General features: G+C 42.7%; 1 protein-coding gene across 2 annotated transcripts; it reads left to right on the forward strand.

The window, feature by feature from the left end:
• The first annotated feature begins 404 nt into the window (after window positions 1-404).
• rab11fip3 (RAB11 family interacting protein 3 (class II)) lies at window positions 405-25060 on the forward strand. 2 transcript variants are annotated; one of them, XM_069691505.1, is made up of 14 exons: window positions 405-2237; window positions 8851-8944; window positions 12187-12263; window positions 14998-15170; window positions 17999-18199; window positions 20337-20474; window positions 21494-21529; window positions 21670-21763; window positions 21971-22215; window positions 23297-23378; window positions 23537-23674; window positions 23788-23943; window positions 24063-24203; window positions 24288-25060. In XM_069691505.1, exons 1-14 carry the CDS (start codon window positions 600-602, stop codon window positions 24399-24401), a joined length of 3327 nt encoding a protein of 1108 aa, XP_069547606.1. In that variant the 5' UTR covers window positions 405-599; the 3' UTR covers window positions 24402-25060. The 2 variants fall into 2 exon arrangements, with proteins under 2 accessions (XP_069547606.1, XP_069547607.1); XM_069691506.1 differs by lacking the exon at window positions 20337-20474.
• Window positions 25061-26708: the final 1648 nt, after the last annotated feature.

The raw sequence follows: 26708 nt of genomic DNA on the forward strand, positions 1-26708 counted from the left end.
CCGGGCTCGTCGGCGGAGATGCCGGTCGGGGTTGTTTTTTTGTTTGTTTGTTTTTTGGACTGCCGGTTCTGTTCCGGGTGATTTTTTTTTAAATTTTTTTTTTAGCAGCTTTCAGGTCGACGTGAAGCATGTTGACGTCGGATGTGCTGAAGCCGAAACATTTAGCAACAGCCGGGAGTGGACCTGCCACCACGGGACTGGACGTAGTGAGTCGACACACGTATAAATCAGTGATATTCAGTCAGGTGAAGACAATTAACATGATTTCTGCATTTAGGGAACATCCCTGTCGCGACATGGATGGTAAAAAGTTAAAAAGTTGTTTCTAATTCTACCCATCTTCTCTGAAGTTAAGCTCTTGCTTTATACTGCTATTCATACAAAAATCAAAGTATCTGTCAGCAGCTTTTAAAATGTTTAGAGGAAGGCGATGCTTGTGAGGAACTCCGCACACTTCTTTCAAGATTTCATTGCCGATGTTTAGTGCCACCTGGGAGCATGGGATCTAACCTGAAGAGCTGGATCTTCACGGCAGCGGTGAGATAAGAGGTCACCAGCTTTCTCAAGTTTGCAGAAGGAGGGGTGGACAGACGGTATAAATGGAACCGACTGTTCTGTCCGGCCCTTTGGGGCACACGCAGTGGGAGTCAGAACAGCCATTTCCTCTCGGATTTCAAACACTGGATTCAGACAATGGAGTTGTGCTCGGTCAAAACAAGGGTGGCCAGGCGGGTTTGGATTTCACCAACAGTAACGGGTATCAAACATCCCCCCAAAGTGATGAGGAAAAGGTTTTCGTGGACAAGCCGGTAGAGCTGGGCAACCTCATAAATGTCTCAAATTTTTCTTGCGGAGATTTGCAATTTGAGGGCGATCGCTCCACTATTTCCCCAGCTTCCCTCTGTAGTAGTACTCGTATAGGGGACTTGTCTTACACAGAGAAAACTGAGGGACTCGATGAAATCAGTGACTGCACTTTGTCATGGCTATTTTCTCCCAACTTTGCTGATGTGATTGGGAAGAGCTCCGCCTGCAAGGAGCTGACTCTCACACAGGATTCCCCTTTTGAGGGCTCGGATGTTGTCAGTAGTCAGGCTGAGCTCATCAACTTCAGTGTGCCATCTTCTCCTGTGAAGATTTCTGAGACCAACGCAGGGGATCCATTTTTGTTGGTAGACTTCCTCTCAGATGAACACGCGTGTCTCATCCCTGAGTCTTCAGGTGAGTCGAAGCCACGGGGTCTCGGTGAGGACCTGTCGCGAGAGGAGCAGGCGGATCTCCCTCCCTCACAGAGCAGGGAGACTTTGTCACGTGAAACTGGAGACAAAGGTTTATTCCCTGATCGAGTGACTGATCTACCTGTAATCAGTAGCTCTACCCTGCAAGGTTCACCGGAGAGCTGCCTCCAGCCTACCCACATCAGCACACCACCGGAGTATTCGGAAGGATCCGTGCCTTTGTTGGATTTTGACTTTCCAGATATTGAGAGCGGTCTGAGCCTGTATGCTGCCAGTCCTGCTGCTGTTCTCTGCACAGATGTGCCATTAGACGCATCAACTGAGGAGTCAGAGGTGGTAAATGCAGAAGCTGCTGTAATTAGAAATCTTACGCCAGAGCAACAAGGTGAGAATGACTCACTTGCTCTGGGGTTGTCAGACGAACCTTCACCATTGATTCTGCCTCTGGCTGAAGATGCACTCATCCAGGGTGCGTTCACCAGTGAGAGTCACACTGCGGAAAACGTGTCCGAGGATTTGATGGAGGACAAAACTTATTCTGAAGCCAAAAATCAGAGGAATAATGCAATAGCCTTGGATCGGTGCTTGACTGCTGAAGAGGTCCATGATGAGGACTCTTGGGACTTGAAACCAGGGGAGGGTGTGCAGACGGGGAGTGTTCCCAGTCCAACAGCTGAGCAGAGGGAAGAGGAGAGGCTGACGGACTCCAACCGGCTCGAGGATTCAGACTGTCACAAAGTGGACGCTTTGGATTTTTCAGTTCAGGACTTAAGCACTTCTTCTCCTGAGGCCCGATGGACTAGTGAGCAAGCTGCGGAGTCAATTTCCCTCTCTAAGATGGTGGTAGATGACTCACTGCCAATGGTGTCAACTGTGAGCACGAGGGAGGAAGATGTCTCACCGCTAAAAGCTGTCTTCGATGCTTTAGACCAAGATGGAGATGGCTTCGTTCGCATTGAGGAGTTTATGGAGTTTGCTGCTGCCTATGGGGCCGATCAGGTGAGTTGCCTTGTTTTTCTTTGCACTTCCCCTTCTTGAGCTGTCAGCTTCTGTGCAATGCATGTTGAGTGAAGTGCTTTGTAAAACAATACAGCTCCATGCACATGCATAAATTATTTTTATTATTGATTTTCTGCAGTACTTTAGAGGACTTCCTGAACAAAGCAAGTTAATTCAATCAAGTGAAATTGATCTACTGATGTGTCTTTGCTATTAGTTTTTTAGGATCCATATCCATTTGAAACTCATTACATTTAGAAGTAGAGTCAGTGAATCAGCCAAATATTGTAATTCTTACTGATGGGTCTTTGTGTGAATGTCTAAAATTTGGATACAATAGTACTTTTGGTATATACAGAATTTATGCTGTTTCTAAACCAATTCTGAGTTTAATCATTCAAATGAATTGCATCAGGTTGAAGTTGCACTGGCACATCATGAAGCAGTAACATAACTCCTGCTTGGGTGCTGGTGTGTTTTACTACCAGCTTCCAACATACAGGGATTTGGGTTGTCATCCAGATAAATCTGTCAGGCATATTGTGTGTAATGAGTTTTGTCAGTCTTGAAACTCCTCCACATGTCAAATGATAAACACTCATCTCTGCATTTGCATATCCCATGGGTCGGGGATTATCTCCTGTGGTATGGCTTGGTGCCTGTGACTCTTACCCGTTTGTTGTCTCTTACCTATTTTTCACCAAAATTTGACACCTATTAAACTTCCATCTTTTGAGCATGATACAGCAAAATTATTTTTTTATTATGACATTTTTTGACCAATGCTGGGTTCGGACTGCAGGAAATCAGCATGAAAACAGCCCAATCGAACAATGTAGGGCGTCGGGGCTGCTAATGGGTGTGTGGCTCACCAATTGATTATTTCCTGTGTAGTGGTTCATCATTATCTAGCCTAATATTCCGCTTAAAGATGGATTCAATGCTCAATCAGAATAAAAATGCTCCATATAAACCTGTCAATCAGAATAAACAAGCCCAAGTTGATTGAAAAATTGTATCAAGGTGTTGACAATACTGTGCTGAACAGACGATAGATGTCCATCTTATTTTTCTTTCCCCCCCTCCCGTTTGGTTCCACAACTACCCACACTACTCTGGCTCTTATTGGCTCTGGTTCGTTCCCTTCATTGTTAGGTTGATAGGATGGTTAGGGTAAGAATATCGGGATGAGAGCCAATCAAAAACAGACGAGGGACGGGTCTTCGTATAATGCAGTTGGAGAAAGAATTAGGCGATCAAACACGATGCAGTCATAACTTTTGTCACACGATTAAATGAGCTGGTGCATTTAAACACCAGGCTGTATTTGACTACATCCCATTTAAATAGTTGACCCACAATATTGAATCTGAATGATTCTAATCAGTCGGAAAATGCATTTAAACTGTAGTTCATGACATCCAATGCACCGTCTTGGACGCCTCTTGATGTCCTGATGAAAAAGACAAGCCTGTAAGGATTTTCTCTCGCATTGTGCGGCACCCCACTGCAACGTGTGTTGTTCACCAAGTTTAGGCAAATAGTTAATTTCCAATATATTCATCTTTTTAATTTAAACCTTTTCTGACTGTAAATTTTAACCAGGGCTTTTGGGTGAGCATGGGTACTTGTTGGTACTACACACACATAGTGGGATGCTCACTCACTAATACTTTTTAATCCCTTCTCTCCCAGTTCAAAGCGCCTCTATTGCCCCTGATCTGTCCCGTGTCTAGCCATAGGTATCTGCGGCTCCCCAGGCAGGGAATTGTGAAGGATTAAGAGTAAAATGTATTTTCCTGAGTCAGAGGGACCTCATGGTTTGGGTGCTGTCCACCAACTGCCCCTGACCTTGTTTTGAGGGGCAGAGAAGTAAAACTTTTGTCATGTTAGTCCAATGTAAAGCAGTTCAACATGTTGCTTTTTCTAGATGATACATTTATATGACGCTGGGACTTAATTTTATTTTGAAGAGTGGTCCGTTTCCCTGCACTGTTTGGTTTCTGGTGGAATTTTCCTCCTGCAAATCAGTTCCAGCCGTTTCGTTTGGGATCTCTGCGTCTGAAAGGTTTTCCTTGGACTTCTAACCAGATTGTGCAGATTGATTACTTGTGCTTTTTTCTTTGTGTTAGCTATCGGATATCTGGTTTCCAAGTGCTGCGCGGGCTAATATGCACCTAAAAACTCCTCTCCGATTTCTGTCCGTTCCTGATCCCAGGGAGAGACTGTAATTTAGGCATGCTTGCCTTTCTAACTCTTTCATTTACGACAAATAAGCAGGAAGCAGACGGACTTATCTTCAGAATTTATGGAATGTTATATAATGCATGTAGCCTTACAGTGGATTTGGCATTCATTATCTCTACACAAGGATCAGTGGAAAAGTCACGTCTGATCTAACAAGGCTAACTCACTTACATTACAGGTTGTTTCTTTGTTCAGGTACCAAATGGGTCATTCTTCTCGCATCAGAGATAAATACATGTGAATGTATTTGAATAAGCTTTGCCCTGACAAAGCCTTGTCATTCAGTCATCTGGAGATAAAAGCAGTTTGAATAACCTCCACGCCTGAGCGATTGTTGAAATTATACTGTGGGTCTTGGTGGTAAAGTATTTTAGCATGTGGTTGAGAAAACCACAGGGCAAGAAGTTATACTGATACTTCAGAACATCCATGAATACCACTGGGTAAATAAATGGGAAGTTAAATTGCCCTATGGGGGTTTAGGGGTAAGCTCATAATGACACAAGGATTTTTTTTAGATTGATCCATGTCTGAGTGTGATAAACATTTGGTCCAAATGCACATCATATTTTTCACTTTTTTTATTGTCTCTGCAAAGCTAGGCTTTTGGTGAGACTTGGTATTTGTGTTTATGTTTTAATAGTTAAGTTGGGGGCCGAGCAGGACTTGCATGCGTACTACTGTCCTGTAATCTCTTTGCAAATATCCCAGCGACCGATCAGAGACGCCAGGAAGATATTCATGGGACATTTGCATGAATGTTCGGCTCCTGCTTGTATGCTGAGCATGCAAATGCTTCCTCCAGAATTTTTTCCACCATATGATAGTGGTCATGTACACACGCACACAAACGCACTACTGTAATGTGTGTGTGGTTTGAATATGAGCATCATGCAATGGAGAGCAAAATACTGCTTAGGTGTCAACTGTTGAACACATCACTCTTTTGGAGAAACAAGACACATACTTATCAATATGAGTTAAATCAGATGTTGCCATATGAAATCCTACAGCTTTCTGTTTAATAATATTGATTTCCCAATGCTGAGTTTTCTGGGTGAGATGTTTCTCAGGCGAACAGTCGAGTTAGGTCTGATTTGTAGCCTCCACTGTAGGTGTTGTTATGAAACCATCTTATTTACTGTAGTTTAGTGATATTTCTTGGGACACTGAGCAGTCAATGCTGACCTGCTGCTTTCCAAGTGGAGCCTCTATACTGTAAGACCTTCTGATGAGTGTTGGAGAAAAAAAAAAAAAAAGTGCCCTCAAAGGTGAAATGTCTTGCAGGCATCTAATCTGTGAACTCAGCTGTTGAAAAGATCTTTCTAACCAACACTCACTCTCTAGTTTTGACCCTGATTTGGCACAAAAGCCACACTGCACTGCATTGTGGTGGCGTCTCTCTTGTGAGTCGACACTACAAACCCTACTTTAGCCAGCCACCCTCCCCTCACCCGCTGCTTTTATGTCCTGCCCTCTCTAATCCACAATGGAATGTCCCGTGTCCTGAAACATCCCCTCTCTTGAGTTCACTTTTGTGTTAATGTATTATTTGCAAAGATTATTCAGCCTTTTTTATTTATTTTTTTTTATTTTTTAAACAACATCTTTATGCCAACCCACTGGGTTTTCGATTATTAGGAGTTTTGTTTCGGAGCTATTGTGAAATCCCCTCCTGGAAAGACTCTCACCAAAAGGGTATTCTTCTCCATGGGGTTATGCACAACAGTGGTCTGTGTGGAGGCGGCCAGGCGTGCCCCGGCACTGATTAGACACAAATAGAGGAAACAGAAAAACCACAGTGCCTTTGCTGCTCCAATAAGCAGTGGAACTGACAGAGTTGTGGTTAAGTCCAGTTTTTAATGTCTCTCATGGCTGCTGTTCTTGTAAGGTGTAACCATGCATATTATCACAAAATACAGCGTCAATGATGATACTGTTAGTTACATTCACAAAACTAAAGGCTTAAAATTGAAATAGGCACAAAGTGACATGAAAACAGCCTCTGAATTTAAGAAAGTCAAAGACACAAGCAAATATAGTTTTTATACCAAATGCCTTTCAAGAGAGAATCTTCATTTAATTGTTTTAAGAAGGCATTTTAACGACCGTTTGTTTGTTCCATGCAAACAAACTCTGATCGTGTGGCATTTTGTAACCCCTTGCAGGAAAACAATGGACGCAGTCAGCAAATCAAATATAGTACAAAGAAATAGTCTCAACAAAAATAAGCACATAAACTATGAGTCCATGACAAGACGGAGCGATACCGACAACATTCAAGTAAATCATAAACCGAAATGGCAGATCTGGAGTTATTTGTTTATATTGGAACAGTTTGCCAATTTAACAGCTGTGCAGAGGCTTTTCCAGGGTGATGCTGAAACACATTCAACTGTAATTTTTAGGTTAGACCTAGGAATAGCCAACAGGATCTGCTCACCAGACCTGAGGGGCCTGGCACTGCTCTACAGACTTAACAACTCGGATGTAGGCCATGGACAGCTTCCACAGCGTAGTAGTTTAAAAGTGCTCCGGTCGCTCTGGCTGTCAGTGGCAGATTTACTGTGGCTCGGTCCGTGGTGAATTATTATAGTATACTGCCCCTGTCTCTAACTGTAGAAATGAAACTAAAACGTGTAAAAAAAATTAAAAAAAATGCTGTCACAGCCTCAGACACTCAGAGTTCCTTCCACAATCACGCTGTGGTGGTCTCACTTCACCCTGCAGAGGTGTTTCTGAATAGCTTCATGGAACAAAAGTTATTTTTTTGTGAACTGTGACACTCCATTATGAGCTGGGAAACTAAGAGCAGTATTCAAACGCCTACCGCTGACCTCAACCACAGATTTCTTTGCACAAGGGCAATGCTTGTGCAAAAAAGTTTTTTTGTTTTTTTTTGCCTGGAAAATGCAGCAAAACTAATTACTAATTACTGCTGCAGAGATGAGAGTTGGACGACCCTTGATGAACTTAACATTCAGTGAGATCAGTACCTCCCCTTCTCTCTCTAAGTGCAGCTGGGTTTAATTCACAAAAACCCAAATCACAAGCTGCAGCAGGGTTGTCGGAGTCGGTTTATTAGGAGTTTCAGCTTTCTCAGCCCCTTGAGTCCGAGCTCAGCGTTGCTAAGCAGATCAACTTGTTTTTATTTGTAACTGATATAAAAAGCGTGGAAGAGGGGAGCCAAACACAGAACGAAAGTGTCTGTAAAATGACCGTGTTCACATCGTATGCTCACTTTCTCAAGGAATAAGTGAGGCGAAACCACAGAAACCTCATGCAACATTCTCTCAGGCTCCCTCCCAGCTCCAGTAATTTTGTCTGTGAAACACGCCTGTAAGTGTACTGTAATGGCTGTTTAGTGTAATTTTGTAATGCTTGACATTTGACTTAATTTATCATTTGTGTGAATAGATTTTAATTGTGTGGTACCACGGATCATTTTACAGGATCAAGTCTGCTTCCCAGGTTAAGTCTCTGGGAGCCAGTTAAGAGCAATAAACCCTTTTAGTACAGATAAGGTTAGATATAATTTTACATACATTATAAACATGTATAACTATAACCAAACAAAATGATCCTGTAAGGCTCTTTGTTTTGTTCTGTATGCCGTATCCTGAGGTCCTGTGGTTACAGAATCACTCAAGTTGCCAGGTTACAGACTGTCGGAAAATACAGCATGTAGGTGCACTTGCATGAATCATTTAACACTTCAGTGCAGCAGAGTTTGTCCACAAAAGTCGATCGTGTAAGTGTTACAAAACAAAAACAAAATCACAGCTGTGTTTTAGTAAAATTTTGCTTAAAGAATCTTAAGTCTTTGTCTGCAACTGTTAAGCTTTAAGTAATATTTCATTCTTTTTTTTTCTGGCCATGTGCAACAAGTTTAAGACCTTTGTTCACTTTAAAGTTCTTTTATAAAGTCACTATTGCCCTGAATCCAATAAAGTAAAACACTTGACGTCTGCAGAAGTTGATTTTCTTCAGGAGGTCATGTGTGTTTTATTGGTGACGTTCTGCTCTTGTAATCAAAACATCCTTGGCGTTCACTTAGTTCTGCAGTTAAACTGTCATGTGAGTGAAAATATCTTAAGACTGAGCAGTTTTATGTTGTTTATGTGTTCAAATGAAATCCTGGCCTGTTTTTCTTCATGTGGAATGCTGCTCCATTGAAGTAGTATGCAAACACTGCAGCTGAGTCGTTTGCCCACTTCAGCAAAAAAAATGTCCCCTTACATCATTTATTATATCATCTCGAAGCATCTAGGCAGAACAAGTCAGTTTTAATCTAGAAACATTTTCTGCTGTTGCCATGGTGAAATCAGTTTTTTTGTTTTTTTTTTTTTTTCCCTCTCTCTTTCAGGTGAAGGATCTGACCAAGTTTTTGGATCCCAGCGGCCTCGGTGTTATCAGCTTTGAAGACTTCCATCGTGGGATCTCTGCGATTAGTAATGGAGGTGATTCAACACTTCTCTTCTTTTATTGTTTACCTTGTAAACTTTACTCGGTGTCCCCTTTTTGTGTTTGCCTGTTGACTAAGACAGACTAAGATACTTCAAAATATTGGTCAAACCTGCCAACTGAAATTATTTGGACATAAAAATCTCTTGTTATTGTCATGAGTAGTAAATCCAGAAAGCTCTTATTTGACATATTAACATTTTCCTCACCAATCAAAGAACTGTGATTTAAGGTGAACTCCATGATATTGTCATTTTACCTTCCTGTCGTATATTCCATGTGAAAGAACGAATCATTTTTTCTACTTCTTGTGCCTAATTCTGTCATTACAAAAAAAAAACACCTCAGCAGCAAATGTCCGCACCTACATCCTTCCCCAATTATAACACTACATTTACATAACCATGTACATGGACAGCTTTAGTTCCCAGCACCTGGCTCCATCGCTGATTTACCCGTGGCGGTAAATATTGTTGTCAGCATAGTGTGTTTGCATCTGTCGCTCAGCCGAGTTGAGGGATTTTTAAAGGAGAGAAAGACGACTGACCCAAATTCTTTTGTTGCTGGACTCAAAATAATGTTGTTCTTTCTTTAACCGTTTTGATGCCCTCCTGCTCCACTTCGAAATACTGTCTCACACATTTACACGCAACATTGTACATTACAACAACATGTACACCCTTTTAAAGAAGATACAGTTTAAACCTGTCTTGACAGCTTCGTCACCGGGTTTCTCAGGCTTTACGTCATCCTGAAAATGGGCTGTTTTCTGTGCTCATAACAGTCAGTGAAGTGAACATGATGGATTTAGATGCCCCAAAGTGAAATCATTTCACAGTTTTGAACCAGCAACAACAGCACACGCTGGATGTTGGAGATGCTGTACGGAGTGTGGCGACGTCATCGCAACGGTGCGATCGCTTCAGTCCACCTGGCCTATCGATTTGTAGAACTCTTTTCTCGAGGCTTTCTGGGTTGCACAGATCTGGTTACTTAGGTATGAATAAGTCATGTGCTGGAAAGCATCAGATGCACGGACACATGGGCTGATTGGCGACGTTTCAGAGCGGGAACGGCAGAGAGAAGAGGTCTGGACGGAGACTCTTATTCACCTTAATTATTTACTGTCCTCTCTCTCTCTGCCTTGCCCTCTCCGTTTCTCCCCTTATTTTTTTTATTTTTCTAGTCACTCCAGTTATTGCGAAGTCATGTTGTAAAATCACAGTCAAAGCACAAACATTCCTGCATCGGCATGTGTTCAACAAAAACCTTTAATGTGATGGCTATTTCACAGCTTAGGCAATCTGAAATCATTTGACAGACGGCGGACGGACAGCTACGCCATGCCGTAACTGTAGTCGTGTCATTTGAAGAAAGCAGTTTTGGTTTATTTTGGCTGCTTGGTTGGCTAATGCACATATCATGTAACAAGGATGTCACTGGTGTGACTGGAGACGGCTCATTGTCCCGTGTTCCCGTCACTCGCTGTTCTTTCTTTTTGCCCCTCTTCGGCCATGTGAAGAAGGAATGAGAAATCTCCTGCTTTCCCGTTAGTGTGCGAAGATCCAACCTCTACTGTAACTTCCCAAGTCACTCGCACACTGCTGACAGAATTCGAGTGTGCTTGTCACTTTCCAGCTGAACAATAGATTTTTTTTGGTCCTGTTTTTAACCCTTCGCTGTCGCCAGCTCTGCTGTAAACAAAACCTGCTCTTCCAGTCTGCAGTCTAGTTTCAATATAAACCTCACTGCTATCCATCATCCTTTTTTTAATATATATTTAATTTCTGTACCACTCCTCACTGAAAACGGTACCTTGTAATAAAGACATGCCTGCAGGCTCTGGAAATGCCGTGCACCCTGCAGTGGCTGTGGCATGTCTAGAACAACAAAACTTGGTCTAGAAAGTATGTGTCCTCTGATATTTGGACATCATGCCAAGAAGACTGCAGGTGTGTCGCTCAACAGAAGCCAGCTTATGTGTTACAGACTCATTTACTTTAAAAGCCCATAATGCATATGAATCCCGAAGAGCAAAGGCTTGCATAAGACCCAGGGGCACAAAAACCTTCGGGTATACTGGCAGAGCTCTGTTTGTGGTCTGTTCTCTCGGCACCGTGCTATTCACAGCGTTGTTTACTCGATACAGGAGCCGCAGCGGCCGGTTGGGACTCTTGTCGGTCCGTCTCGGGTTACACTGCTGTTCTGCAGGTGCTTTCAGTGGAGGCCTGTATTGACAAGCATAAATTGGATATGGGTTGCCTCTTGTCCTTTTTTTTTATTGTTTTATTTTGCCAATACTCTCATTGCCAGACATTCTATAGCCCTTGAAATGTGAGTGTAGAAGTTACATAATGTTCACTGTCACATCATGCTTCGATTGCTGACTGTAAATATGCCAAAGTAGGGCAATGATGGCATGAACTCTAAAATGTGCTGATTTATCACTTTAGTAAACGCATTAGATGGGGAAATATGGGTTTATTACACATGGACATTTACTTTGTAAATGATGTCCCCTTTAATCATTTGCAAAACAATTTACCTTATCCAAATCATATTTGTTTTTTCAAGTAATTCTGACATTATATTTATAGAATTCTCAGATCCCACAGCTTTCAATACAATGAACAGACTGTGAAATACAGAAATGTGGATTTTGTCAAATCATAGATCTTCTTTATGAGTTTGGCAGACATTCAAATAGACATTTTAATAAAAAAGAAACTGGGACATGAATAAAGTAATATTCTGGATTGATGCCTCATTCCCATCTTGTGTATGTCAGAAAAAATGCTCACAGGCACCTGAGTTTTTATTTCGCATTCTGTATTTGATCACAATGCAGATGCATGTTTGATAATCAGAAATGCATATAAATTGTCAGGCATACATTTTGATTATTGGCTCTTGATTTTCAGTTAAATTGCATTACAAATGGAAAACTAATCTCTTAACCAGCAAGTTGCAAGAAAATTAATTATGATACTGTAAAATGTTTTTAAACATTTCCCCACCAGCTTTTTTTAAAAAAAAATTTTTTTTTTTATACACCTGCAGAGACACCTTCCCTCTCTTCTCTTTACATTGTATCTGTCTGTTTGCACATGGACGTTGGTACTACACACACACACACACACCACTCCCGTGTTTGTTGAGCCTCCTTTGCTGAATGACTTATTGTCTGCTTGTTTATCCTGCACACATTAAACCTGTCCGCTTCCTCTCATGTCTGCAGGCCCAGAGCCGCAGCTCTACAATGTGAACTACAGTCCAGGGGATGGAGCTGTGGGCTGTCCAGAAGAGTACGATGAGGTGAGGTGCCTAACAAGAGGCTTATCCTCTCTGTAGTTGTGTGTGTGCTGTCCAGTTGTTGTGCTTTCAGTTCTCATGGGCGCGCACAGCAGCACAGTGCGAAGGCCACAGGCTTGAACTCCCTGTGCACTCTCACTCTTCCCACTGTATAATTCACCGAGTGGCTCGCAGAGCTATCATTACCTCTCTGTGAATGCTCCACAGACTGAGCAGCCTGGTTTGGCTGACACTAAATAGCATCTGGCAGGCGAGGCTTTTGAGTATTCTTTGACAAATATTGAATTAGCTGGAATGGGCAGGAGTTTTAAAGTGTGTGTGTGTGTGTGTGTAGACTTGTTTTTACACTTGTGGTCGGCATATCTGGAATTCCTGTCTCCTCTTGTGCATGAAACTTGTATATTTAACCATCATTTTTGCTGACCTCTGCAAAATTGAAACGTTTCTGCTATTGTGTGCCCCACCAGCTTTACTGGACAGTGACTGTTGTTTTAGTGGCTTCACATTGTTCAGTATCAGCGCCCCCTCTTGATATGGTTTAGAAGTGCAGGCCCGTGTATTAGATAGCCAAGTGTGCAAATGTATTCCCTCCACTTTACAAGAGTTGATAATTGAATGATTAAATCAGGTATTCTAAAATACTTTGTCAGGAAAAAACAAAACAGAGTTTTTGTAAACACGACTAAATCTCATACAAGAGACCGATTGTTTTCTGATGTGACGTTTTGTTGTTTATTTGTTGACAGCACAAGGCTCAAAACCACAGAGAAGACTGTATTATAAGTTGTTTGAAAAACAAAATAGAGTTAATTAAATGACAGAGAACAGCCAGGTTGAGGATTAAATTAAGATAATTGGAGTTGAAGCCTGAGGTGATCACTTCTTATATTAAATTGCGTGTGTTTAAAATAGTTAATCGAGACATGGATCTTCTCTCCTGAGGTTTCTAATGCTGCCTGAATGATTTGTGAAACAACTCAAAAGCTTGATGTACTTGAGTTGCCCTTGAGGTGCTTCAGGTGGAGTGTAAATGTCTTCAGTTGAGGTCAGATTGTTTATATTATGTCGTTGCATATGCTGTTTATTTTGTTTGGGTTTCATAACATGAGATCTCTAATGCAGTTTGTTACGGTTATGAAATTGTACGTTTTAATTTTAGCTTTAAGATGTAAATGTGGACTAACAGCGTGGTAAACAGTTATTTATAAAGTATTTTTTTACATGAAATGTTCCAGCCGCCGTGGCTGCTGTTTACTGGAACCCATAAGCAGAGTTTTTGGGGAAGTTTGTGCGTGTTTGAATTAGACGCCACACCTGTGTCCATGGCCTTGTTTTTTCCTTGAGTTTCTGGCAGAAAAGGGGTTCCTCTCTCAATGGCTGCACTGTTCTGTCCCTGTTTGCTTTCAAAACAGGCAAGGTGAGGCTGTTCAGCTGAGGCCTGGCATCAGAGAAATGCAACGCCCCGTCCACCACATTTTGTACTTTTATTAAATATTTTCAACGGTTGCTAACTTTTTTTCATTACCATCTTCAATTCGAACTCCTAATAGTAATGGTGGCTTTTCCACTTAACAAGTGGAAGTCGGTGTTCTGGCTTTCTGTTGACACGGGCAAGCTGTTGTGATGTATAGTCCTCATTCACTGCACAACCTGAGGCATGTAGAACATGACTTAATGATCTACACTGTCACACTGGGACAGGAAGTAGAGGAAAGATTAAACGGTTATTCAGCTGCTTGTGTGGTGTTTTCACTCGGAGCTGGAGGCTGGTAGTAGGTGATTGAGCATTACAGCTGACTTCTTTTACTGTTTGGACTTTGCCTCTGTCTCCACCCCTTTGGCCACCCAGTGGAGCCGAACGAGGTGTAACAGTAGTTTCCATTTTTTCCAACATGCGCTCTCTTTCACTCTGAGAGAGAGAGAGTGAAGGTGAGGAGGCTTTAGTGGAGTTATTAGAGGGTTCTCATGGCAGGACAGCGCTCCTGTCAATGAGTCTGGGCACGGAGAAATGGTTTTGGACATGGTGGACACCCCTTTGGGCCTGACTGCTCCGGACACTTCACGTAGACTGGTACGTTCTGCTTTCCAGCATGACTCACCTGTCTTGGCCTCATTATTGCTGCACAGCTCTGATACCTGATGATGCATCTCTTGTCGCTGACACCTTCAGATGTTAGTTTTTGGCACGTATTGGTGTTTAGCATTTGGTATTTGTTTTTTGGAAAGCCGTAAGCGTGCTCGTTTTGCTTTGAACTTGTTGCTTAGAGGTGTTGATGTAGCAGGTTTTGCTTGGAACCGTCATCTGAAACGCAGCAGACTGTCTCTGAAGTCTGTTTATGCGCTGAGATTTGTTTGGTTGTTGCTGTAATTGCCGTTGGTACCTACTGGTGAGACTTGAAGATTCAAAATAAACATTCCTTGAAATGGCTGCCTTTTCACACTCTTTGATCAACCTATAGGTTTGTTGTCTCCCGTTTGCTTCACATTGATACAAAAAGTTTTGATTTCAAATAAAGCTGATGGCAATAAAAAAAAAAACTCTGCAGACATTGTTGCCAATGAATGTATTGCTAAAGTGGAACACTGTGTGCCTTTTCGAGCCACGTTGTTGTACAATTGAGACCAATAACATAAATATTCCCTGTTGCTAAGTGATTCAGATTATTATGGTTTTGTTTGTTTACTGATCGGTGATCACCCTGTAACATTGTCCTTATTCTCTGTTGTGTTACTGCAGCAAAATGAGGTGACAGACAGTGCGTACCTGGGCTCCGAGAGCACTTACAGTGAGTGCGAGACCTTCACTGATGAGGACACGGGGGCCCTCGTCCCCCCGGAGATGCACGAGGATGTGGAGACGGACAGCGGCATCGAGGCCACGCTGCACGACTCCGAGGATGGTGGAAATAGGTCGGTATGAATGTCACCTTCAGCCATGTGCAAGCATGTCAGTTTTGGCCAATATGCTCATGAATATACATATTTACTGCTGTGTGTTTGATGCGGAGAATGCTGCTGGTGACCGTGAAGGACTTCTGCTCGACGTCAATTGTAACCCACTCGGCATGAGAACCACGTCAACGTCATAATGCTGTAATCGCTCCTGGCTCCAGAATTTACCAAAAACGTGTGTTAAATCTCCAGCCAGGGGTTAGAGCCCTGGAGCTGCCCTGCAATGACCTTTCACAGAGATCAGATTTACGAGTCCTGTGTGCCCAACACAGGATCACTTGGGTTCTATTTGGGTCACTAGACAGACAGATTAAACAGAGGAATAGACAACCACCACTACATTGACTGAATGCCTTCAATCCCCCCTCCCCCCACCTCCCTCGAACACAGCGGTGTGTAGAAAGTCAGTCAAACCTATTGTATCTTACTCTTCTTCCATGTTTATTTTTCTAATTGTCTGTTCAGTTCAGCTCTTAATGTCCTCACACACCATGCATCGTCACGGGGAGTTTGGGACAACACTTTACATGGTCAGCAACATTCGCCGCTGCTGTTTTCCTGCTGTTGAACCAGAAAGCTCATTCCGAGATAATTTTGAATCTGTGCAGTGTAAGCACGAGAAACCTTGAACACTTTTGTTGATTAGTTCGAATTAGCCGCCGTAGAAATGTCTGGTTTCGACAGGTAGCTGCTGCAGATTACATTTCTACGTCTGCACACGCGTGTGCCTTTTTGATCTAGTTTTTAGGGCAAGAACAAGAGAGGAAGTGTCGAGCACTGTGGCTTTATCTGCTGACTGTGTGACCTGTCTGTCCGGCTGGATGACGAATTGGAGTGGTCTGCCTGACATGGATGTGTTTGGACTTCCCATTCCATGAGTGAGCCTTGAATTCCAGGAAGTGTTGAGTTTGCGGTTTTTTGTGTGTTAGTTTTCCTTTTTTCTTTTTTTTTTCCCTTTGGCCGATTCTCCCCTTCCACTCAGTCATACCATCACCCCTCTAAATCTACTGCTGACTGCAACACAACTCTCAAACTATGACTCTGTGACCTTCATATTCTCACATTTCAGCAGTCTGTTTACCAAAAGTTGGAAACTCATCATTGGACATCTTAGCAGAGAGGGGAAAAATGCTTCCTTTGGATATATCAGTGCCTTCTTATATCCCATATCTAACACAAACCTTTTAATGAACTTTCCAAGTGAAAAACGGTGCTTATGGTGTGTCAGAACCAACTGATGAAATTAAACTATAGATGAACTGTATGTAAACTGAGGTTTTTCCATTTAGCCTGGTTAGTCGAGCTAACCCTTGCAAGAGGCTGCAGCCAAAGCGGTATTAAGGATAGCAGTATATGCACTGAACTGGGGATTAAGAATCTTAACAGGATTAGCCTCCTCCTCCCCCCCTCTGTCCTACCCATGTGTCCCCACACGCATTTGGCCCTCGGACAGTCAACAGGACTGTCTGTTGGCCGTTGCTTAGCCTCAAATCTGATTAAGCCACTCACCGTCAGCGCGTACTGGTACAAGTCTTTGGGGGGTGACACAGAAGATGCAGCGTCCGTCATGTGGCAGTGAAGATTGGTAGCTCTTTAGAAACACAGAGTTGACCCCTTTCAAAGGCCTCAGACCCTTTTTGTTTTTCTCCAAACTGGAGAGTTGTGGTTTCTGTTTTAATTTGGGGTAACCTGTGAAACTTCAGAATTCCACTCTGGTTGTCAGGGGTTTTAACTCCAGTTGCTCCGAGGCTTATACGCCAGGGCAGCGGAGGGCGTAGAAAGATGCGTTCCCGTTCCTCACCGTCCCTCTGTGTGAGGGACCTTAACATGGGGCCAAGTACTATGAGCCTGAGTAAAGGGTAAGTGATTATAAAATTGGTTGGGTCCCTATTTTAACTAGTTTAGCCTGGTTGTTGTTGTTTTTTGGGGGTATGTCTGCAGCTGAAACTGAATTGTCGACTAGTTTAAAAAAAGAGTTAATTGTTATCAAAATGTGTTTTTTGTTGTCCAACAGTAGATTCTTTTGATTATTTAAAATTTCATAGATTAAATAAAGGCGATGTTTTAGCTTTTGAATCAGACAACTGGTCTCGCATTGTTCTTGTAAACAAATAAAATGAGCTTTGTCATCATGTGCTGAGAACGCAAGCTTTTCTGCTGATTTAGACATCCTCGTCCTGTGTGTGTGTGCTTAAGATAGCTAACGCGTCCTGTTGGACAACAGGAAAGGCTACCTTTCCAGCTTTCCTGTTAAGTGGAGATCAAGGCGTTTCTTACTTTTGTAACTCGCCCAGATGAGTAGCAGATAACCAGTTAATTATGAGAGCCAAAGGCACAGCCCTCGCTATGAGCTTGACACACATCAAACACCACAGAGGTTCCTCTCGCATGTCTCAGGTGTTGCCATCGTGGGTTTGCATTACCAGGGAGGCACAAGACATGTTGTTTCAGCTAATGCAGCCTTTGGGATTAATGTGAATTAACAGATTACCCTTGAAGGCAAGCGATCAAACTTGTCCAGATTGCCGCCCTTCCAGAGGAAAGATTATTTGTACTTGTTTGGGATTTACAGTAATAGTCAGTTCCAAGCTTTTGGGCTTTGCTCAGGTTATGGTTTCTTAAATTAATGGTAATGTGGACATTCATAGGGATATTCTTTTACTTTTTCTAAACCTGTCATATTTTCCTCTATTTGTGACTTGGACCCCAAATTAGCCGTGCTGTTGTTGTATGTACACACGAGCACACTCAGTAACACAGTCAAACCTTTCTTATGTGTCCATCAGGTTTTCCCTGAACTCTGAGCTCCATAACCACTCCGTGGTGACAGTCATCGGCGGAGAGGAGGAGCACTTCGAGGACTTTGGGGAAAGTAATACCTCAGAGCTGCTGCTGGAGAGCAGCGTGGAAAGGCTCGAGGGGGAGGGCGACTCCCCTCTCACACAGACGCCCGAGCAGGTCAATGGCTCGTCACTGCTCTCCCCCAGGTATGAGCTTGTCTTCCATACGCAACTAAATGCAGAGTGCCAGACAAAAATAAACAACCATCATAACGTGTTGCATTTGTGCCCAAACTCTGTAAGACTATATTTTCAAATGTTTAAAGCACAAAGGTTCCTAAATAGAAACTTTTTTTTTTTTTTCAGTAGGCCGTAAAAATCACAACTTTCTCTTTGTTGGACATTCCTGAAAAGAGGTGTGACACCGTGACGGTGTCACACTCAGCTGTACTGTCCAGGTCTAAAGGCAGCGCTGTACATTCTTTAGAGAAAATGTTTCTCTTTCAACAAAGAGGTCAAGCGTTGATAAGAGCTATCTGGAGACGTCCTTCCCATCCCTGTCTGCCTGTTTTTCTGGCCAAGGCCAAGATAAGACGGAGCAAACATGAAGTTCATTCCATCAGGCTTACTTTCACTGTTGCAGACAGTGAGAATGTGGATGTATGGCCAACGTGCTCCTTTTTATTAGGCTGTTGATGATGATCCTCAACAGTCTGAGTCACTGTGTTTCAGTCCGTCTGTCTTAAAAGGTGGCATCTCCTGCCAAGTGTTCTGCAACAGACTGACGGGGCTGTTTTTGTTCTGCTATCTCGAGGAGGCTCTGCCTCTGGGCTGCTGCAGCACTGATGCAGCTTGACACTAGTGTAAAGTGTCCACTGAAAACAAAAATGCAGCCACACACTCTCTACTTGCATTGCTCCTATTGTAGCCTTTTCCCACTCACTTCTTTGCTCGCCCCTCCTCCTTTTTTTTTTTTGTATTAGAGGCTCTAAGCTGGATAATGCGTAATTCCCACTTGGGTGATATTTCTGAGATTTGCTTTGCCAGGAAGCTCTTAACAGCTAACTGGCTAGTACTCTATATCCCATTGACAATGTAGAAATAAGCTGGTGTAACTGGATTGGCAGCACTTTTTTTTTTAGTCATCACTATGAAAGACTTGAAGTATAGCCTCATCATGAACTCCTACTGTTTAGTTGAAGTCATCGTTATCTTTAGTGGAGTACTTACTGTATATAGCTACACCGACCTCATTATACAGAATATAATTTGTGAATATTAATTAGAAAGTCCACATGTATGTTGTATCTGATAATACCAGTAAAAGGATACACTCAAGTGAAATGTGGCAGTTAAGTAGACATAAATAGACACATTACAAAATACATTTGTAAAGTTAAAGCAATAATTATTCATTTGCCATTATATTATATTTTAGAGTGACAGAACTCGTATTTGAAACATTATTTATTTTCCTTACGAGTTGAGCAGAAATCTGCTTGGTGGTTAGGCAGAAAAATTAAAACAGACAAAAAATAACTGCATCCCACAAACTTCACCCACTCACTGTGAATGCGTCACCCTGTTTTGAGCCAATCGTGCTCTTTTTTTGGCGCATGTAGCAGTGCTGCCTACACACACACACACACACACACACAGTTATCTATCTACATATCACAGCACTTGTACATGCACATGCACTGTTGGGTTGCCTCTGTTCCACACAAACAAAAGTCTCTGTAGGCATCATTTAACAAAGTGTTCCTTCACACTGCGTGAAAGAAAGGGCTCGAGAGTACAGTGCATATGGTCGTCTGGTGACACTGAGTCTGTCATGTAAGGCAGCCTTTCTGCCGACATAAGCAGAAACATGTGCCAGTTTGTTGTATAATTCAGACCTGACTCTCGCTGAATGAACAATCAGCTGGTAGAGGTGAAGCGAAGAGAGCGTACAGACTCCCAACAATGAAATAAACAACTCTGTGTTTAATTTGTTTGTTATTTTGGTCTGTTTAAAGTAATATTAAGAATCCTGTTGGATTCCTGAGCTCACTGCAGAGCTGTCTGGTCTGTTTGGCAGCAGCGAAAACCAACTTATTAGCAGCGAAGAGAGATAAACACATTCTTTATCCGAGAAAAGGTTTTGTTTCCGAACACTATCCAGAACACCGACTCACAGCCACGCAGCGGCCTGTTTCACGTCTCCCTCCCACTGCAGCTCTCACTCTTTACTCTTTCAAGCTCTCCTGTGGGTTTCACTGATTACCACCTGAATGCAACCCCACCTTCTTGTCTGTCACTCACAGCTTCCTCCTCCTCTTCCTCCCCGTTTTCCTCTTTCCAGTGCACCCGCTTCTCTCCCTGACTGCTTTCAGAGCTTCCTCAGGGAGGAGGCGCTGGACTTTTTCTGTAGCCAGTGTCACAAACAAATAAGTCGTCTCGAGGACCTCTCCACTCGCCTCAATTTCCTAGAGATGACTAGGTAACACATCATTCCACACCGCCTCTGAGTCTCAGCTTTGTGAGTGTGTTTGCAGTGCTCGTTAGATGCAGTGTCACGCATGTTCTCATAGTGAGTGCATGCTGTGTTGGACTAGCAGCAACATGGTGTGTGTTTTGTTGTGATGTACACACATTATGGTTTGATGTTATATCACACTCTGCTCCCCATCTTTCTTCACCTGTCCTCTTTTTGTTGGTTTTAGTTGCCATAGTAGCGTAGAGCATTTATTGATGGGGAAAACTCCCTTCCAGTTGCTACATTGCATTTTTTTTAGGGTGATGGTAGCTAATTTCCTCTTATTGTTGTCATCTACAATCATAAACAGTTTGTTTACATAAAAATAAGCTTCATAGTTTGATTTGTACATGTCACGTTCATTTGAAAGAGCCTCTGAAATATGAATAACAGGTAAGTGGTGTCTATTTCAGTGTTGTTTTTTTGTTCTCCATGTTGTTGCTTTCATGGTTCATTTCAGTTCCTGCAGAATGCCTTCTGGTAGTCGAGTAAAACTTTCATCGACTCCGATAAAATCCTTATCGGAAAAGACTTGCTGATCCAGGATTAGAGACAAGTAGCATATTACAGAAACTCTGAAAGCCTTTTTGATCGGTTTACCAATCTTGTCAATTTGAGACGGGACAGAATTGAGAGCTTTTCAATTAATTGAGAAATTTTATTTTGAAAGTTTCTGTAACACCGTCAGGGGTCCATGTTTAATCTGTTGAACAGAACTGATCCTACATCAGCACTTGTTAGATACTATTAATGCACACTGCTGTGTTTGTGTTTGATTGCTGTGTGAATACCTCGTAACTTTAGTTTCAATCAAAACAGGACTTCATTAGTAAAGAACCCCCTCGACATGCCCTTTTGTTCTGTGGGGCTTGTGGACGGAGAGATGAGGGGGTGGATGGGAGGAATACTAGGGGATGGTGTCTCTTTCCTCTGCCCTTTTCTCTTCCTGACCATTTTTCCTGTTGTTGTATGTCCCCATCCAGCGCTGGCAAGAGGCTGTCCAGCAAGAAAGTAGCAAGGTAAGCTAAATGGTACATTTCGATAGGCGGAAGCTCATACAGTGTTTCTAATAGGATTATGGTATAGCTGTGTTTGGAAACAGCAGTTTAACAAATGTGAACCGGCCTCTGGGAGTTACACTTTTCCTCTTCATGTGCAGACACCTCCTCCAGAACAGCTCGATGACTCTGGACACCATGAGTGACTTAACGCGGGACATCCTGGAGCTCGCTGACAACGACATCACAGACAAGGTGACAAAGTTAGCTCTTAATCTTTTTCAGAAACACCTGCCTTCACATCTCCCCGGTTACACATGTTCGCGCCTGGAACCTGCCAAGGGTTTCACCCGTTACAGTTGTTAAAAGAAGGAAGAACATTTCTAACGTCAATACTATTGCTAATACAGCAATAAATCGCTGTACTATTTGTGCTCACTCCGAGACATCTACCTCTTCCAGGTGCTCCTCCTCGAGCGTCGAGTGGCGGAGCTGGAGAAGGAGTCTGAGGCGTCGGGCGAGCAGCACACGAGGTTGCGCCAGGAGAACCTCCAACTAGTACACCGGGCCAACGCCTTGGAGGAGCAGCTGAAGGAGCAGGAGCTCCACGCCGACGAGCAACTACAGCAAGAGACTCGCCGTCACAAGGAGGGCCTGAGCAAGCTGGAGAGAGAGAGGGGGTTGGAGCTAGAAAACATGCAGGCCAGGTGAGCAGATCAGGAAACACTGGGTGTTTTTAGGCCTTCAAAATATATTTATTTACTGTACCACAAATTAATCATTTATATCCACTAAAGATTTCTGCCAGCCGCCACATTTAGACGATTCAATTTGATCTTTGAGTAGATATTTTTTATGCATAATAAGCCACAAGAACAATCAGCTTCGATTGTAATCAGCTGTTTATAGGTTTTTGTTGTGACTGTTGTATTTGATTTGATGGTATTTAAAAAAAAAAACACATTACAGTGAACCCTCGTTTATCGCGGGGGTTACGTTCCAAATAGAAACCGTGATAGGCGAAATCCGTGAAGTAGTAACCTTTATTTTTTTTACAATTATTATACAATGAAATACTCCATAATACATTGAAACCAAAGAACAAAACCTTTTTACAGGCCCAAGCATTTGTTTAACAAATAAAAGTACTGTATAAATGTTTTTTTTTACAAATAACTACTGTACTGTAAAATAATAATTTTAATCATCAATACGAACTGAAGGCTTCAAATTGCTGAGATCGGCACCGCCCCACTGCGACCCGAGTCATTGGATTAGAACGGGAGGAAATGAAAAATGATTATGAAAACAAATACAAAGTACAGTAGGACAAATAGTGACTCGTGTATTTCACTGCTCTTCTGACTGAGCCGCTGCATCCTGACTCCGCTCTGCAGCGTTGTTTCTTCTAAAGCCCGCGGTGCAGGTGTGGTTTTTCGAGAGAAGAACATAGTTATCGGTAGTTGTTGTCGCTCTTTTTTCTTCTGGGCAAAAAGATTCTTATAAACCGACATGCCACCATCGATTATTTTTAATTTGGCAAGCTGTTTTACGTACGTGTACATATTAAACCGCAACGTTATTGACAAACAGGTAGAGAAGAAGCGGAGAGACTGTTTAGCCAATCAGAATGCAGAATACTTCATTGTGATGTCAGCAATGGCCATGTTGTTTGTTGGAGGAATCACGGCTCTACACTGCCCCCATCTGGCTCTAATCTTCAATGGACAGTCTGCTATTTATTTGGGTAAAGTATTGTAACTCTTGATGTTCATGTTTGTGTCTCAGGCTGCAGCAGCTAGACGAGGAGAACAGTGAGCTGAGGTCATGTGTTCCTTGTCTTCGAGCAAACATCGAGAGACTAGAGGAGGTGAGAGCAATGTCGTCTGTTCTCTTATGTGCTCCTGCCAAAAATCGCAATTTATGTGGCTCACATGACAATTTTTGCCTCCTCCTCACCTGTTTTCAATATTTATTTTTTTCATCCTCTCCTCCTTCGTTTTTGTTCTTTTTTTTAATTATTTGTAGGAGAAGAGGAAGCTGGAGGATGAAGGAGAATCGATGTGCGACAGGCTAAAGGAGGAGACGGAGTCTCGCAGGAAGATGGCTGACAAGTTGAGTCACGAGCGCCACCAGAGCCAAAAGGAGAAGGAGTGCACGCAGGAGGTGGGACTGCTTTCTCTGTGTACAAAGTGGAGCGTTGGAAACAACGCTGCGAATGTCCTTTTAAAGAATCCCGTCTTTTTCCACTGTACCTAATGTCCTCTGATGTCCTTCAGCTAATTGAAGACCTGCGTAAACAGCTGGAACACCTGCAGCTGTACAAGTTGGAGGCTGAAGCAAAGAGAGGGCGAACACCTGGCGCAGGGCTGCAGGAGTACCAGACGCGCACCCGCGAAGCCGAGTTAGAGCAAGAGATCAAACGACTCAAACAGGTAGCGAGAACGTTCAGAGTCCTCCTCGCTATTTGAGCATTTTGTACAGTATTTTTGAGATGGAAGAATAGTTTAGCATCTGGACTGTATTCTTACATAATGTGGCTTCACCTCTTCAGGACAACCGCACTCTGAAGGAGCAGAATGACGAGTTAAACGGACAGATCATCAACCTGAGCATTCAGGGAGCCAAGAACTTAATGTCGGCCTCCTTCTCCGACTCCCTGGCAGCAGAGATCAGCTCTGTGTCTCGTGTAGAGGTGGGTTTAGTCAAGAAACGCATTTGTTGTCAGTTCACCCGTTATCACTTTAAGCTCCACTGACTTCTGTTTCTTCTTTTGTAGTTGATGGAAACCGTTCACAAGCAGGAGGAGATCAACTACAGACTCCAGGACTACATCGACAAAATCATTGTGGCCATCATGGAGTGCAACCCCTCAATCCTAGAGGTCAAATAGACATCATACATTTCAGCCTGAGGGGCCACTTGGAGTGACTCCATAGGCGGTAAAACAGATTGGAGACGTGGCTAAAAGAAAACTACCAAGAGAGGACTTAAAAATATTTGGACAACATTTTGGTAGAAAAAACAACAACAACGCACTTAACTCCCCCCCCTGAAAAGAAGAATTGGAAGATTTCTAATGGCTGTCAGTGAAGAATAAGCTGTTTTTCAGTTGGATGTCCCTCGAGTCCTGTGCTTATTTGTGTGCGTGTTAGCCCTCCTGAGAACACTTGGGTTCTGGTGACGTCCATGTAATTGGCTAGAGGGACCTGAGTCTCCCCTGTTTGAGTGAGTGAATGTGTAAATGTTTGTGAGAGGTCAGTATCACAAGGCGTAGAAAAATCTCCCCCCAAAAAAACAGTGTCAACGTTTGATTAACCTAAATAAAAAAGATCAGACTATTATACCTAAAGGCCTTAAGTGAAAGGTGATCAAAATATTCATTGATTATACACCATCCATGCCTCAGTTGAGTCAGTGAAGTCTTACGATGATGATGATGATGACGATGATGGTATGTGGGCTGAGACCTCCTGAGCCACGCTGATTCGTGTTTTCACCACAAGCCGTATGAAGCAGTGGTCAGGAGTCAAATTAGTCTTTTTAAAGCTTGCTGTGCTGCCTACCGAGCCCTGTGTGTGTGTTCTGTCCTTTAACCAAGTCCAGCTGTCTTTCCAGTGAACCCGAGTGAGGGACATGCCTGGAGGGTTTCGTTTGTGTGTGTGTGTGTGTGTGCGCACGCGTGTGAGGCATTCGACATTTTGCTCTGCGTTACTTAAAAGGTTGTGAAGTAGCTCGGTGACACCAGAAGGAGTGAAAAGAATGACGCAGTCGTTCTTCTAAGCTTCAGTGTCCCCAAAAGAAGGAAGTGGGTGGTTTTCTAATTTGCTTCATCGTTTATTTTTACAATGAAACAGGGTCCTGGAGCTTCATGTGGGCTGGAAACCTCAAGTGGAAAAAGGAAAAAAAGAAAAAGAAAAGGACAAAAGCACTACATTTCCCATCACTCCCTGGCACACACATTAGATAACGCCAGCTTATCTCCTGGGTAACATAACTGACAGCAAATACTGACTCTCCAAACACTTGAATGAAGCTTAAAGGGAAACTGACGAGTGATTCTGGAAATTGTAGTTGTTTTTTTTTAATGAAGTACAGCCCACCTGACTCCAGTGTTCTCTTGCTGAGTGAAAGCGATAGGGAAGCTTTAATTTTCTGCACAAGTGATTTATTGTCAGTAAAAATGCTGACATTCGACAGGTTGTACGTGAAGAATCAAACGGTCGTACTTTGCACTATGTTTTGGATTCATTATTGTTTTTGTCTATATATATAAAAAAAAAAGTTTATTTTGAAGGGAGCAAATCATAAATGAAGATTATTTTGAAGAGATGTGGGATTTGTCGCCTATAGACACACCGGCAAAAGTTGGGAACGGTGTGGACTGCTGACACTCATGCTTCAGAAAAAAAACATCACGCTTATATAATGACATATTTAATTGGACATGTTACAGAATGCAACGGAAAACACTGCACTGTCTTTAGATTCATTACCATTTACATACTGCAGTTTCTTCAGCCATCAGGCGCTCCCATGAGCTTCTTGCTGGCTGCCAGCTTTCTCTTAGCCAGACCTGATCCGCAAGAGACGTTGCAGACCTTAGTAGCAATAATGCTTGGCGAGAACGTGGACATGGGCGGAGAGCAGGTGAAACGAATGTCTTGAATTTCCTCTGCTGAAGCGAATTCCTGCGTTTTTGGTGTAAATCAGAAGTACAGCAAGAAGATGTATGGACTGACTCTGTGCTCATCGGTATTGTGCAGCCACCTCTCTGCGCTTCTGGACGTTTCTTTCTGACCTGGAAAATGGACTTTTGTGTTTGGATTTACAGACCAGGCGTCTTTGACTGGATTTCTACAACTGAAGTTGTTGGATGTTTCTTTTTTTTCTTTTTTTTTTTGTCCAAACAGCATGGCGTTCTGCACCAATACGCTAAGAAGAATTACTATTTTTCACCCTTGTTCACCTCTTTTAAGTCTCTCTCACTGCTCTCTTTCACCTGCCACTCCATGGAAAAAAAAATGGCCTTGGATGTAAATGACTTGTACATGTAAAGTTTTTTCTACACTCATTCTAGATTCTAGGTATTTTTATAGTCCGAACAGAAAAGAGCATTTCTTTTTTCTCGTCTTATGCTGAGAGACAGCTGCCTGTATTCTCCTCTAGCATGTAGCGTGTACAGTTCTGTTTTTTTTTT

The sequence above is a fragment of the Brachyistius frenatus genome, unplaced genomic scaffold, assembly GCF_029030835.1.
Source record: "Brachyistius frenatus isolate BFR_SWC_R1_liver_20210118 unplaced genomic scaffold, ASM2903083v1 Contig_11, whole genome shotgun sequence".
Lineage (NCBI taxonomy): Eukaryota > Metazoa > Chordata > Actinopteri > Embiotocidae > Brachyistius > Brachyistius frenatus.

Bases quoted from the DNA above. Each gene is read 5' to 3' on its own strand.
- rab11fip3 (XM_069691505.1), top strand. From the start codon at position 600: ATGGAACCGACTGTTCTGTCCGGCCCTTTGGGGCACACGCAGTGGGAG. The intron at 21,530-21,669 runs GTAAGCTAAATG...CTTCATGTGCAG, and splicing joins TCCAGCAAGAAAGTAGCAAG to ACACCTCCTCCAGAACAGCT. The intron at 23,379-23,536 runs GTGAGAGCAATG...AATTATTTGTAG, and splicing joins ACATCGAGAGACTAGAGGAG to GAGAAGAGGAAGCTGGAGGA.